General features: G+C 36.6%; 1 protein-coding gene across 1 annotated transcript; it reads left to right on the forward strand.

Moving 5' to 3' along the window:
- Positions 1–4,425: 4,425 nt before the first annotated feature.
- On the forward strand, positions 4,426–7,721 carry gdf5 (growth differentiation factor 5). The gene is made up of 2 exons (XM_060867145.1): positions 4,426–5,009; positions 6,845–7,721. The coding sequence occupies exons 1-2, from the start codon at positions 4,580–4,582 to the stop codon at positions 7,705–7,707; spliced, it is 1,293 nt and encodes a 430-aa protein (XP_060723128.1). The 5' UTR covers positions 4,426–4,579; the 3' UTR covers positions 7,708–7,721.
- The last annotated feature ends 5,171 nt before the right edge of the window (positions 7,722–12,892 follow it).

Below are 12,892 nucleotides of genomic sequence, written 5' to 3' on the forward strand. Positions count from 1 at the left end.
TACAATGTGTAGTGCATTGCAAATATGTCTAATAGTACACTATGTGTACTGACGATGTATAAGCACATTGCATCTTTTTCACATCTGCACATTTCACCTGGTAATGAGCATTTTGCACATTTTCACCCATATGTAAACTGTTCTTAATTTTTGCTTCTTAATTACTGTATGTAAATTGTTCTGCAATTTCTGGAGCACACTCCCAAGAATTTCACTCACCATGGCACATGTGTTGTGGTGATGTGACAATAAAAGTGACTTGACTTGAATAAAAGTGACTTGACTTAATAAGGAATATCTTTGTATAAATAACATGTTTAAGCAAAAATACATAACTTAAACATGAGCACCTGCACATAAGGAAGAAATTCAGACCTATAAACTCCTTCTTCCTTCCACTAAAATATGGACATATGGACATACACACATGTGCACACAGAAACAAAGAGAGAGAGAGAGACAGAGAGAGAGAGAGAGAGAGAGAGAGAGAGAGAGAGAGAGAGAGAGAGAGAGAGAGAGAGAGAGAGATGTCCCTGTGAGTAAATTCTGTGGAAAACAGCCAAATAAATACAAAATTCATATGTTCATATGTAACATTTTGTTTTTCTGCTACTTTATGAAAGTATAATATATCTTACTAGAACAATCTTTCTTTTTTCACTGAGGCTTTCTAACCTTGTTTGGCTGTCTGCCTGCAAAGATCATGTTAGGTAAGTATACAGATACACATATGCATACACACACGCACACACACACACACACACACACACACACACACAGTTTCAATTCAGATCAATTCAGATCAAACAGTCACATCATCATCGGATGACACTTATGAAGTGTGAGTGTAGTTTCATAATTCCTTATATTCAGTGTTTGATCATCTCAGTTGTGGGGACTCTAAATGTTATCCAACAGCTGACACAGTTCATTTTATGCTTGTGTTTCACACAGTACAGGTGTATTAGGGTCACAAAATACACAAAAACCCACTTTAACAAATGCTGATATAGGTAATAACCTTTCAATCATTTTAGAATTTTGTCAGTGATCATTGTTTACAAAGCAAATTAAGTATAATCTACAGTAATTAGAAGACATTAAATCAGTTGGGTTTGTGTTAACAAGGTTGAATTCTCCACTATATTATTTATTACACAATTTAATTATATGTTGGTACATGGATTACATTCACCACAAGATGGAGGTATATGCAGCTTCTACTTCAGACACCATTTGGACTACATGTAACTGCCTCCTTTTTCTGATTTTCTATGACCAACCAGCTTTCTTTATCATCAATATACTGATTCTAGTAATAACTAATGGTAGTATCCTTATTACTAACCATTACTATAAATTACAAAAAAAAAGTCAAAGATTGTAATTAAACAACTTAAAGATTCACAGTAAATGGCAGAGGAGAATGAAAATCCCTTGCTTCACCCTGCTTCTTTGTTCTCAGTTTGTAATTTTCCTAAGGTCTTGGTAAGGTCGTGATGTGTAGAATTCATTAGAAACTTTGGCTGGTTTAGCTGATCAGCATATTTCAATTTGGGCACATATTTAAAAGAATTTTAATGCAAAAATGATTTGATGATACAAATAATTAAAACGATGACTCCTTAACTTTTCTCCTGCCCTACCAATAACTGTTCATAATTAGTAAACTGACTAGTACAATTCAGACTGTGTTAATCTGATAAACCTACTATAGCAAGTAAGACAATATGTCAACAGAAATATCTTTATCTATTTTATGACATCTTGTTTATTTAAACCTCTGGCCACATACCTGTTTGAAAAAATGGAATTGGAAAAAATATGAAAATGGAATTATTTGCAATTGAATTTTTGCATTCATAGTCTTTTTTGTCTGTCATCATCATCATCATCATCATCATCATCATCATCATCGTCATCATCATCATCATCATCTTCTTCTTCTTTTTCTTCTTCTTCTCCTTTATTTTCCTCTTCTTCCTGCCTTGCTTCCCATAATCCAGTGACCAGTGGCACCAACATGACCAACAGGCATGACATGAACTCTGGCTTATTCACAAATAAAATTTTTATTTGTCTAATCCATGCTTATATTTTAGCAAAGTATGTGGCTTTTATCGCTGACACTGTACCTTGATACTATTTAGTGTACTCTTTTCTATAGTTTTTACTGTGGCATTATGCCAATGGAGGAGGTGTGGGTCGAGGAACATGGACACAAAAGAAATGTTCTTACCCTCATGTGCTAGCATAGAGCGGGTAAACCACAGGCCAGCGAACATTTCCTCTTTTTCCCTTCCAGCTCCCCCTTCTGAAAACATCCTGAGAGAAGAGTACATGTAGAATGGTCAGACATAAAATGTGCTGTGTTCACTGTTCTGAATGCCAGTGCTGAGGTTTTCACCCCTGGCTGAGTATGTTTATGTATACATCATGAGTTTCACCTTGGTGATCCAAAAAGGGTGTTCACAGTGCTGAAAGAGTTTGGAAACCAGGCTGTTTCTCAGAAAAACTCTCCAGATCCTGAGTGTTGTTCTTTTCAAAATGTAGGATGGCTGTTGGATGTCATGAATGAAGACCGAGTGGGTGTTTGCAGAATACCATTGCAAACGGTCCATAACTTTCATATAACACCGGAGATGGAGCCATATAAATGTGTGGGCCAAGTATGAATGAACAGGAAGATTTCATTTATTATTTTTTTTACGGATGTGAAATCTCAAAAAATTTTTTGTAACAAAAAAAAACGGGACACCAAAAGGCTTGATAAAAGCTTTTCAACTTTAGAGGTGCAATCTTATTTTATAGATAATTGCAGAACTGAGTTCATTATTTAAAAAAAAAACTTTAAGAACAACTTTATGAGACTGAGAAAACTTTTTTATCTTGCAGAACCCCTTTTACGTTAAAGGTTGCATTGTTTTAATTCATCCTTTATTTTACTATATTATTTATGCATTTTTATTGTGTTCCTCATGATGATAATGACACTATGACATAAAACCAAAAGTAAGCTTTTACCATAAAAAAATTAAGCATTTCCTGAATCTGAAAATGGATACAACAAATCAAAGGTTACATTTTGCACACAACATCACTTTACCACCTGAAAGGGAAGAAGGGTACTGACATAGCTATTTTTTGTTCAGTATTTGTTATGTAGCATAGTGCATCCAGCATGGGAAGTTTTCCACCAATAAAACATAGTGCATAGTTTCCATTACAAAACACCAGAGAAAGCAATGCCTGCCAAAACTCAAAACCTTAATGTGGCTTTTGGCATCTAATTATTTCTGCAGCAGAGTTTGATGTTTATTACTCTAATACAGCAATCAGATTAATGGTGTCATAAACTAATGTGCCTGGAATTGCTGTGAAATAGTTATAGAGTGAATATGCTGACGGCATTCATCAAATATTGTGTCAAGGCGATTAGGTAAAGAAATATTTATATGTAGGCTTTATGAGTGTCCCTATTATGGAACTATTATGGCACTACAATATAACAAAAAAAGAGTTTAATCATATGCAAATATGCAACTGAGCTATAAGTAAGTACATGAGGTCTCTCTCTCTCTCTCTCTCTCTCTCTCTCTCTCTCTCTCTCTCTGTGTGTGTGTGTGTGTGTGTGTGTGTGTGTGTGTGTGTGTGTGTGTGTGACTATGTTGCACAAAGGAGAGCATACCCAGAATGGCACTTTAAAAACTTCTATATAGCCTAAATGCACTCTAACAGAAATGGCTTAAATTAAGTTTTACCTCTTAGTGCTCTCAGGGAGCTAGTTAGGTCCTGAGAACAACAGTGGAAAAAAGTGGAAAAGCTTTAAGGAGCAATATTGCACTTAAATGAGTCTGGACAGCATGACATCAGCGAGTAATTAAAGCGGCACAATTCTGGCTCCAAACCGTGCGTTATTTGAGCACCTGCAGATCTCTCTCTCTCTCTCTCTCTCTCTCTCTCTCTCTCTCTAACTATTTTTTCTGGAAAAGCTAGAACGGGATGAATAGAAAAAGGGAACTTTAAACTTTAAGACAAAAAGGGTTCCAGAGAAAGGAAAGAAGAGAGGGGAGTAAAAGAAAGAATGGGCTGGAAAATAAAAGGCGAGAGGAAAGACGAAAGAAACGGGAGAAAGTGACAGAGAGAGGAGGAAGAGGAGAAGAGGGGGGAGAGGAGAGGAGAGAGAGCGAGAGAGAGAGAGAGAGAGAGAGAGGATTGGGGGGGAGATGGCGAGCGGAAGGAGAGGCGGTGAATGAGACAGAAAAAGAGACTAAATTACAACATTCTTCCCAGTTGGAAGGGACTGTATGAAGCGCTCGCACGGTAAGTGCTCTGAACTCCGCACGACGTTTTTGATGTCCATCGGACACTCGGACCTGCGTGATGGAGCGCAACTGCACGTGCAAGCAATTCGCCATACTGTGGTTCTGCAGGGCGATAATCAAAACCTTCTACTTTTAGCCTGCCTCAAATCAAGCCATATGAGCATGTATCTTCACTTCCCAGGTTCCTTTCATGGTCGCGGAACGCTCACCTTCGCGCGTTTCTCCTGCGTCGGAACCCGAACGAAGCACCGAGGATGAACGTGCTTGCTCTGTTCTTCGGCTGCTGTGCGCTTTTGTGCATGCATTTGGTATCGCAAGCCCTTGGTGTGGAAACCAAACTGAGGTTAACGTCCTCGGCAGCGAACAACGCCGCCAAGATATCGCGCATACGCGCTTCGGCGCCGCGGACTCACACGCACAGCACAGCGCACGCGACATCAGGACTCACCGCGCGCACCGGAGTAAGAACCGTCCACTCGGCGCATCAGAGAGCGCCGGTAAAACGCACTGTGAAGGTGAAAAACAAATCGGAGGAGAAAGAGACACCAAGACAATCAGCTGTCACACCGCATGATTACATGTTGTCTCTTTACTGGTCTCTGTCTACTGGACAGATGAACCGGAGCGCAATGCACGAGGCGGGCATGGCTAACACCATCACCAGCTTCGTGGACAAAGGCCAAGGTACTGGCTACTAATAGTAGTACTACTTATAAAGCAGTTTAAAATAAATGGCAAGTGTAGATTTATATTTAGATCCCTAATGAACAAGCCAGGTGGCATTGGCATATGACAACGAAACCACATAAGAACCAGCAGAGGAACCAGACTCAAAAAGGAACATATACACATGTATGTCCAGGGGTTCTGTTATAAGCACAGGACGGAAGAAGTTCTTAGAAGGTACAAATTTGTAGTCTCCAGCTGAGAATGGCCACTAAATCTTAGGTATGAGTTATTTTTGAGACGTGCAAATCAAAGCGCATGCATGTGGGACCATCCACAGCAACAAAAAAAAAAGAGTCAGAAGTGTAAAAATGACAAAGAAGAAGCAGAAGAACAGAATAAACCAGGCAGTGGTTTACAAGGGTAAAGGCTACAGCGGTTTAAAAGTGTATAAATTGCAATCAGAGTAAAAGTGTAAACTGTCAGTTCTAGCTATGAAGAAGAAGAATTAATGGGGAGATCAAAAGCTAACACAGGATTTATAGTACCCTGGGACATCCCCTGCCATCCCTGGACCCCCATATATTTGAAAGTATTTTTCATTCTAAAATTGTTTGATGAAGCATTTTGTCAGGAAAGGAATATTCATAGGGATGTCAAGAAATATTCATAGGGATCATGTCCACAAAGCCAGTGCAGTGCAGTGACACAGATGCAGATAAATTAAGTGTTCAAAAATTAATAATACTATGTGTATTTCAAAGAAATGGCAACCATACATATAACTATTTGAAGAACTTTCTGATATAAGATAGATGATAACTATAAATACATAGATATTTGGTATGTAGTTACTTGGTACAATTGAAACATTTTTGAAAATAATTTTATAAAAATGGTCAAAACCTATTCTTCTATTTTGTTCACATTACACTAAAACAATAGCAATAGTAATAATTAAGTAGTTAATTAATTATGTAATAGTTAACTAATTAAACCTATAGTTAATCTGTAATATTGTGTAAATCCAATAAAATGTTCATAGAAATACCATACAAAAATCTGCAATATGAATCTAAACCATAGAAGCACAGCATCATTGATTAATTAATCATTTTGATTAAATGCACCCTTTCATTGATTAATTTTACAATTAACTGCATATTTAAGGGATGTGGTAGCTCAGTGGTTAAGGTGTTGGACTACTGATCGGAAGGTCATGGGTTTGTACCCCAGGACCAAGCTGCCACTGCTGGTCCCCTGTCCAAGGCCCTTCACCTTAAATTGGTCAGTTGTAAGTCACTCTGGATAAGGGTGTCTGCTAAATGCCGTAAATGTAAAGTTAAACATATAGAGATTTCATGAAAAAATAAAACTGTACATATTGTACATACAGTATGTTCATAGGTAAGTGTACATATGTAAATTGCTATAACATTGCTTTTACCTGCATATTGTTATTACCTGTTTATTTGAAAAGCATGACTGCTCTCATACAAGCAGGTTTCAGAACGCATTTGTATTTGTATTGAACGAATTGAACGTTATATACAATGACACTTTAGCATTCTATGCAACCTCAAAAGGGGGTTTGTACTCAGTATTTAAGCCAAATGAATTCATTCTTTTGATTACGCAGCTGAAATGAAAATTTTTCTCTTTTGTAAACTAGACCTGTTTCAATCCAACTCTTAAAAGACAAGCAAGTGCCAAAGCTTTGGTGTTTTTTGCTAAAGCTAATGATTTGACTAATATACTGCAATCAAGTCTTTGGTTTTTATTTTATACTTTTAATGTATCAAATTTAAATTAAAACATTGAACTGTTCATCTCAATTTTTTTTTCTCTTGTAGATGAGCATGTGCCCCTGTTAAGGCGCCAGAGGTATTACTTTAACATCAGCTCCCTGGAGAAGGAGGGACTGCTTGGAGCTGAATTACGCATTCTCCGAAAACCCTTCGTTGATCCTCGTAGAATCCATGCAACTGAGAGCAGAACCTCTCTTCGACTTTACACATGTGCCACAAGCAAGCAGAGGGCTATGCTGCTCCACTCACAACCCATAGAGGATCGAAGCATCCCAAAATGGGAGGTGTTTGACATTTGGAAACTATTCAAGAGTTTCAGAAACACTGTTCAGCTTTGTTTTGAGTTGGAGGCAATGGATCGAGGCCGCCCATTGGACCTCAGGTCACTTGGCCTGGATCGTTCAGGCCGGCAAAACAAGGAAAAGGCATTCTTTGTGGTGTTCAGCCACACAAAGAAGCATGGTCTCTTTTACAATGAGATCAAGGCACGCTCAGGTCATGACAACAAAACTGTCTATGAGTACCTGTTTACACAGCGCAGGATGCGTCGGGCACCACTGCCACGTGTAAAGAAGCCGAGCAGAAGTCCAAAGACACGATGCAACCGCAAGCAGTTGCATGTTAACTTTAAGGAGATGGGCTGGGATGACTGGATCATTGCACCACTGGAGTATGAGGCCTTCCACTGTGACGGAATCTGTGATTTTCCCATCCGTTCACATCTAGAGCCCACCAATCATGCCATCATCCAGACACTCATGAACTCCATGGATTCTCACTTGACACCCCCCACATGCTGTGTACCTACAAGACTTAGTCCTATCAGTATCCTCTACATTGACTCAGCTAATAATGTTGTGTACAAGCAATATGAGGACATGGTGGTAGAGAGTTGTGGCTGTAGATAGCCAAAAGTACTAGAAGAGAGGGGAATACTAAGGAAAAAGTATTCTTATATTTTAAAACTAGACATATTGTTCTTGCATTATATGGTTTACTGTGTGGAATCAGTGTCTTCTATTAATGCAAATCTTCTACCACTAGACTTAATGAGTTTAACTATATGAATAAGGTCATTGGAATAGTTTGCACTAGATATATACATAAAGTGCATTCTCGTATTTGTTAAACTATTAAGGTACACAACCCTTACAATGAATGGTTCAAATCACATGTGGAGTCTATAAAGGTGTTTTCAGTATACTTTATATATCACCATTAATTGATTACATAAATCTAAATTAATATTCAGAAATTTTAGTGCTTACACAAATAATCTAAACTTGCAGTCAGTTAATCTAAGAAAATAAAAAAATCCCAGTTTCTGAATTCAAGTTTATGTTAAATACTCAGTAATTTAGGGCATCTTTATATTAAGCAATGTAAATTGGAAGCTTAAGTTTAAATGATACACTGGGAAGGTTTAACCATATCCTGGTAAAGTTTACCATATCCTGGGAAAGTTAGTCATATTTACGCAGGTGTTTAACTTTAAACATATCTGTTAAATCAGTTTTTATTAAGACACAGTATGACATAAAATGTTTAGTACCCTGACCCAAACACTGCCATACTCCAAAATAAATTTTGATTTCTGTAAAGAAAACAATAGATTTTTTGATAGAGCTGTTGCTCCATATAGCCCACAAAGACCATGCATTGTGAACTGGGCATGACATCAGTATTAATTTTTCTAATCTTTCTGGAATGTATCAAACCCAATATACCTACTATACCCACTAAACCAACTAGAGTCTGATAAAATATTATAGATGGCAATTGTTTTCAACTGTAAATAACATTTTCCTGGTTTATAATATACATTGGTCTTTTGTATGCAGATTTATGTAGGTGCTGGACTTTCATTTCCAGACAGATAATTCAGATTATTAAAACTTGCAGTTCACGGAGATGCTAAAATTTTTCTTGTATAGAGCTCTTAGGATAGGAGGGTTTCAATTGGGTCTATACCAGTGCCTTAAAAGACAAGAACGTTCCTGACAGACCTGAACCGTGTCAGTTACAATATGATCTAGAGCAGAATAAACAGAATACAAAATACAGTTTAATCTAATTTAAAATATATATATTTGAGAAGTGTGTAAAGCATCAATTAAGCATTTAATAGTAATGTATGTATCTGTACCAAGAATATATTATGGCTGATTGTCACAAGCAGGATGTGGAAAGCATCCTAGATTATGCAATATCTGCAAATTGCTTGTTGTTCCAAATTATTGTCTGATAGTGGTGCCGGACTTAAGGTTTCTCCTTGGTAAAAATCAGGGTTATGTTTAGAGTTAGGGTTAAACACTTTAATATCAGGAAATGAAAGCTGAAATATTGTCTTACTGTATATTCGTCTTTTGGTCTCAAACCCAAATTTCAAGAGCTGCAGTTATTGTTAAATATCAAACATTAGAATATTGAAAATATGGGATGGTTCTCGGTGCCAGAAAGGCTTGTTTGAGCATAGCCAGGAATTGTTGATCCTCTGAGTCTGAGTCTACATACAATAGTGCAAAAAAACAACAAAAAATTAGTGAGCAACATTGACCAGACAGGTTTGAGATAACACTAAGACTGTAGTAACTCAAATAATAACTCTTAACAAATGTGGTGAGCAGACAAACACCCAAGCACACGCAACACCTCAAACCTTGAGGTGCATGGGCTATTGTATAACAATATAACAGTATAAGCCCACATCAGCTTCCACTCCTCACAGAGAAGAACAAGAATATGAGGCTTACTTTTTTCCAATTCTGTCTAGTTTGGATGGGTCTCAGGTATGTTTTCTTGGCTGAGAGGAGTGGAATCCAGTGTGGTCTTCTGTTGTTGTGGCCTTGTAGCTGTAGTAGTTTTGTGCTTTCTTGTTTGTTCATAAGATACTTTTATTTCATATGAATCAGAGATGCACTATTTATTCATCTGCCATCAGTATGCTATAATAGCTAAACCTGAACTTCCTTACTCCAAAACAAATTCATATTTTTTTCCATTGATTGATTGATTGAACCTCCTTGACCATTTGCCATCACCTTCACATTATCTACACTGTGAAACACAGGATACATTCATACACTCTTATACAGGGACAGCTATCTCCCAGTGGGAAGGATCTTATAAGGTCTGGCCAGTTTCTGACCATTTATGAAACAAACTAATATCTAAGAGATTAGAATTAATCTAAGAGAGCAGAACTGTTTTTGATAACACTATTTTATTTGAAGATATTAACATTTATGTGTACAAAAACTAAACATTTGAGGGATTTTTTGGAAATCTTATATAAAATACTTATGAAAGGCTTCAACTTTTTAATGCCCTGAGTTTTTTTTTTTTAACTGAGAGTTAAACACCAGTTAGACATTTCACTCAGAATCATTTGTGTTAATTAAAAAAAACAAACAAAAAAAAAAAACAGCTCAACAGAAGCATTTTCATTAGTGGTCTTTTACTTTTGGACCCCACTGTATACAAGCAGCCTATTCCAACTTTCTTTTTTTCCCCTTACATTTTATTGGCTGCTATATTATTTCATTCAAGGTGGGAAATGATGTCACATGATATATTATATATATATATATATATATACACACACATACATATGCACTTATAGTGCTGCTGTGAGTCAAAATGGGATTTTTTTTTTACTTTATAACACCTGTATGTTTTATTTCGTTTAATGTTTCTTTTCTTTTAAAGGTTGGAGAACCATCATTTCAGTATGATGTCAAAGGTCACCCTATTTTATTTATTTTATGACTTCTACCTTATATTAGTATAAACACATTATATATTTCCAATCATTAAATTAAATGTTAGAGCAAAGAAAACAACATACAGTATTATGTATGTTTTATGGGTTTTGTTTGCAAGAGTGATAGTGAAAGGCTACAGAGGAGCTATTGCAGATTCTTCAGGATGGTTGTTAAACGTTCCCAGACAATATCCCAATAAAACTGTACAACTTTACCTGAGACTACAAAAAATAGGGTTGTCACACAAAAAAACTTTGTGACAGTACAAAATTATTTTAATGCATGCAACAGAAATTATTTTAGGGAAACTTCAAAAGTTTCTGAATGGATAAACATATTTGTCTGAGTTAATTTGTTCAAAATAGATCTATCTAACTGTATATACAACAACTTAAACAAGCACGTGGAACATGATCCAATATATAAAAAGGGAAATTATTTACATTATTTAATCATCCTGCCATTATCATGCCATCATTTTCATCCTCATCCATCATGATCCCCATCCACACTCTCACCTTTTTTCCCTATAGTTTTGATACCATCACTGTACCTCTAATTTACAGGTCATTATCCTCTTTCTAACTTTCTACATGTATGCAAAATCACTAAAAGGTGACATGCATAACGCTGATTATTTTCTTGCAATGCGCCTTGTCGGATATATTAGGTTACATGTGAACAGTTAGTTCTCAAAGTTATATGTTGGAAGCAGGAAAAATGAGTGACTTTGATTGCTCAATGACTGGGTTATTTTAATCTTGTGGTTAGTAACTATAAAATCTGGTCCATGTAAGACAAGTGGTGAACCAACAACAGTGTAATGGATGCGCAAGGCTCACTGATGCAAATAAGGAGCAAAGACTAGTACATCTGGTCCAGTCTCACACAATAGCTACTATAGCACAAATTGCTGAAAAAAGTTTAAGTTGTGATCAAAAGTTGTCATAACACACAATTAAAAAACACCACTAAGAGGTGACATGAATAACACTGATTATTTTGTTGCAATGCACCTTTAAATGCATGAGATATATTAGCTTGCATGTGAACAGTTCTTGCTGTATATGAGGTTGTGTAGTCAGAGTGCCCATGCATCTGAGAGAGCATCTGAACGGTACCATGGAAAAAGATGGTCTGGTCTGATGAATCATGTTTTCTTTTACAAAATGTCAAGCATCAAGAGTCATTATTTGTCATTTACATCATTGGGTACACTTGGCATTCAATTTAGTTTTATTTGTATAATCCCTAAATTGCAAACCATTGGCAGTGGTGGCCCCCTGAGGCAAAATGAGAAAGAAAACTTGAGAGGAGGCAGACTCAAAAGGTAACCTATACTCTTATGGGTGAGATTAAATTGTCATTGTAAATAATTTCTTTTCTTTTTTTTAATTACACAAGTGCAATTGCGTAACCAGGAGCTTTGGTTCAACTTCTGAGTATGAGCATTATCAGAAATATGATTATGAGAACATCCAAACATCCTTTACCTAAGAAAAAAATTATTGGCAAAAAGCTGAGTGAACAAATGTCTTTTCAGCCTAGAATTATACACTGAGACACTGAGGCAGTTCCATATCTGTGGGGCTTTTAAGAGAAATATACTTTTGCGTGAGACCAATCACGCTTTATAGTTTAGTAATTTTATAATTTGGGAGCATATGCATTGTGGATAAGAATGTGTACATATCATCTGGTTGTAGACTGAATGCTAGTTGCTGCCTTCTTCACATAAACTGAGCTTGTTCATGCACATACTGGTACATCTTCCCAGTAAGGCATTACATTAATCCAACCTAAAGAGGTGACAAAAGCATGAACTTGTTTTTCTGCATCATTTAGTGACATTATATTGTGACACATAGCTTAGCAATATGTCTGCGATGAAAGGTTAAATACTGGAGTCAATAATCACACCAAGGTCTTTTACTGCTGCACATCATGAAACAGAAAGGCCATTCAGAGATACAATGCAATCAAAAAGCTTTTTTGTGTCTACATGTGGTCCTAGTTCAAACACGTCTGTCTTGTCAGAATTAAGTAAGAGGAAGTTCCACTAAGCAATGTCCGTTTCACATTTTTCAGCTTTAGTAAGTTGGTGCTTCTCATCTAGTTTTGCTGAAACATATAATGGTGTGTCATCAGTGGAAGCAAAAATATACATTTAACCCATAAATCAGCAAATAAAAGGAAAATAAACCACAGTGGGCCTGAAACAGAACCTTATGGAACACCAAACTTTACTTTAAAATGCAGAGAAAAGTCATCATTTACATATACAAACTGATAACAATAAGTCAAATAAGACCGCAGCCAGAAGAGGGCT

The sequence above is a fragment of the Tachysurus vachellii genome, chromosome 4 (genome assembly GCF_030014155.1).
Source record: "Tachysurus vachellii isolate PV-2020 chromosome 4, HZAU_Pvac_v1, whole genome shotgun sequence".
Lineage (NCBI taxonomy): Eukaryota > Metazoa > Chordata > Actinopteri > Siluriformes > Bagridae > Tachysurus > Tachysurus vachellii.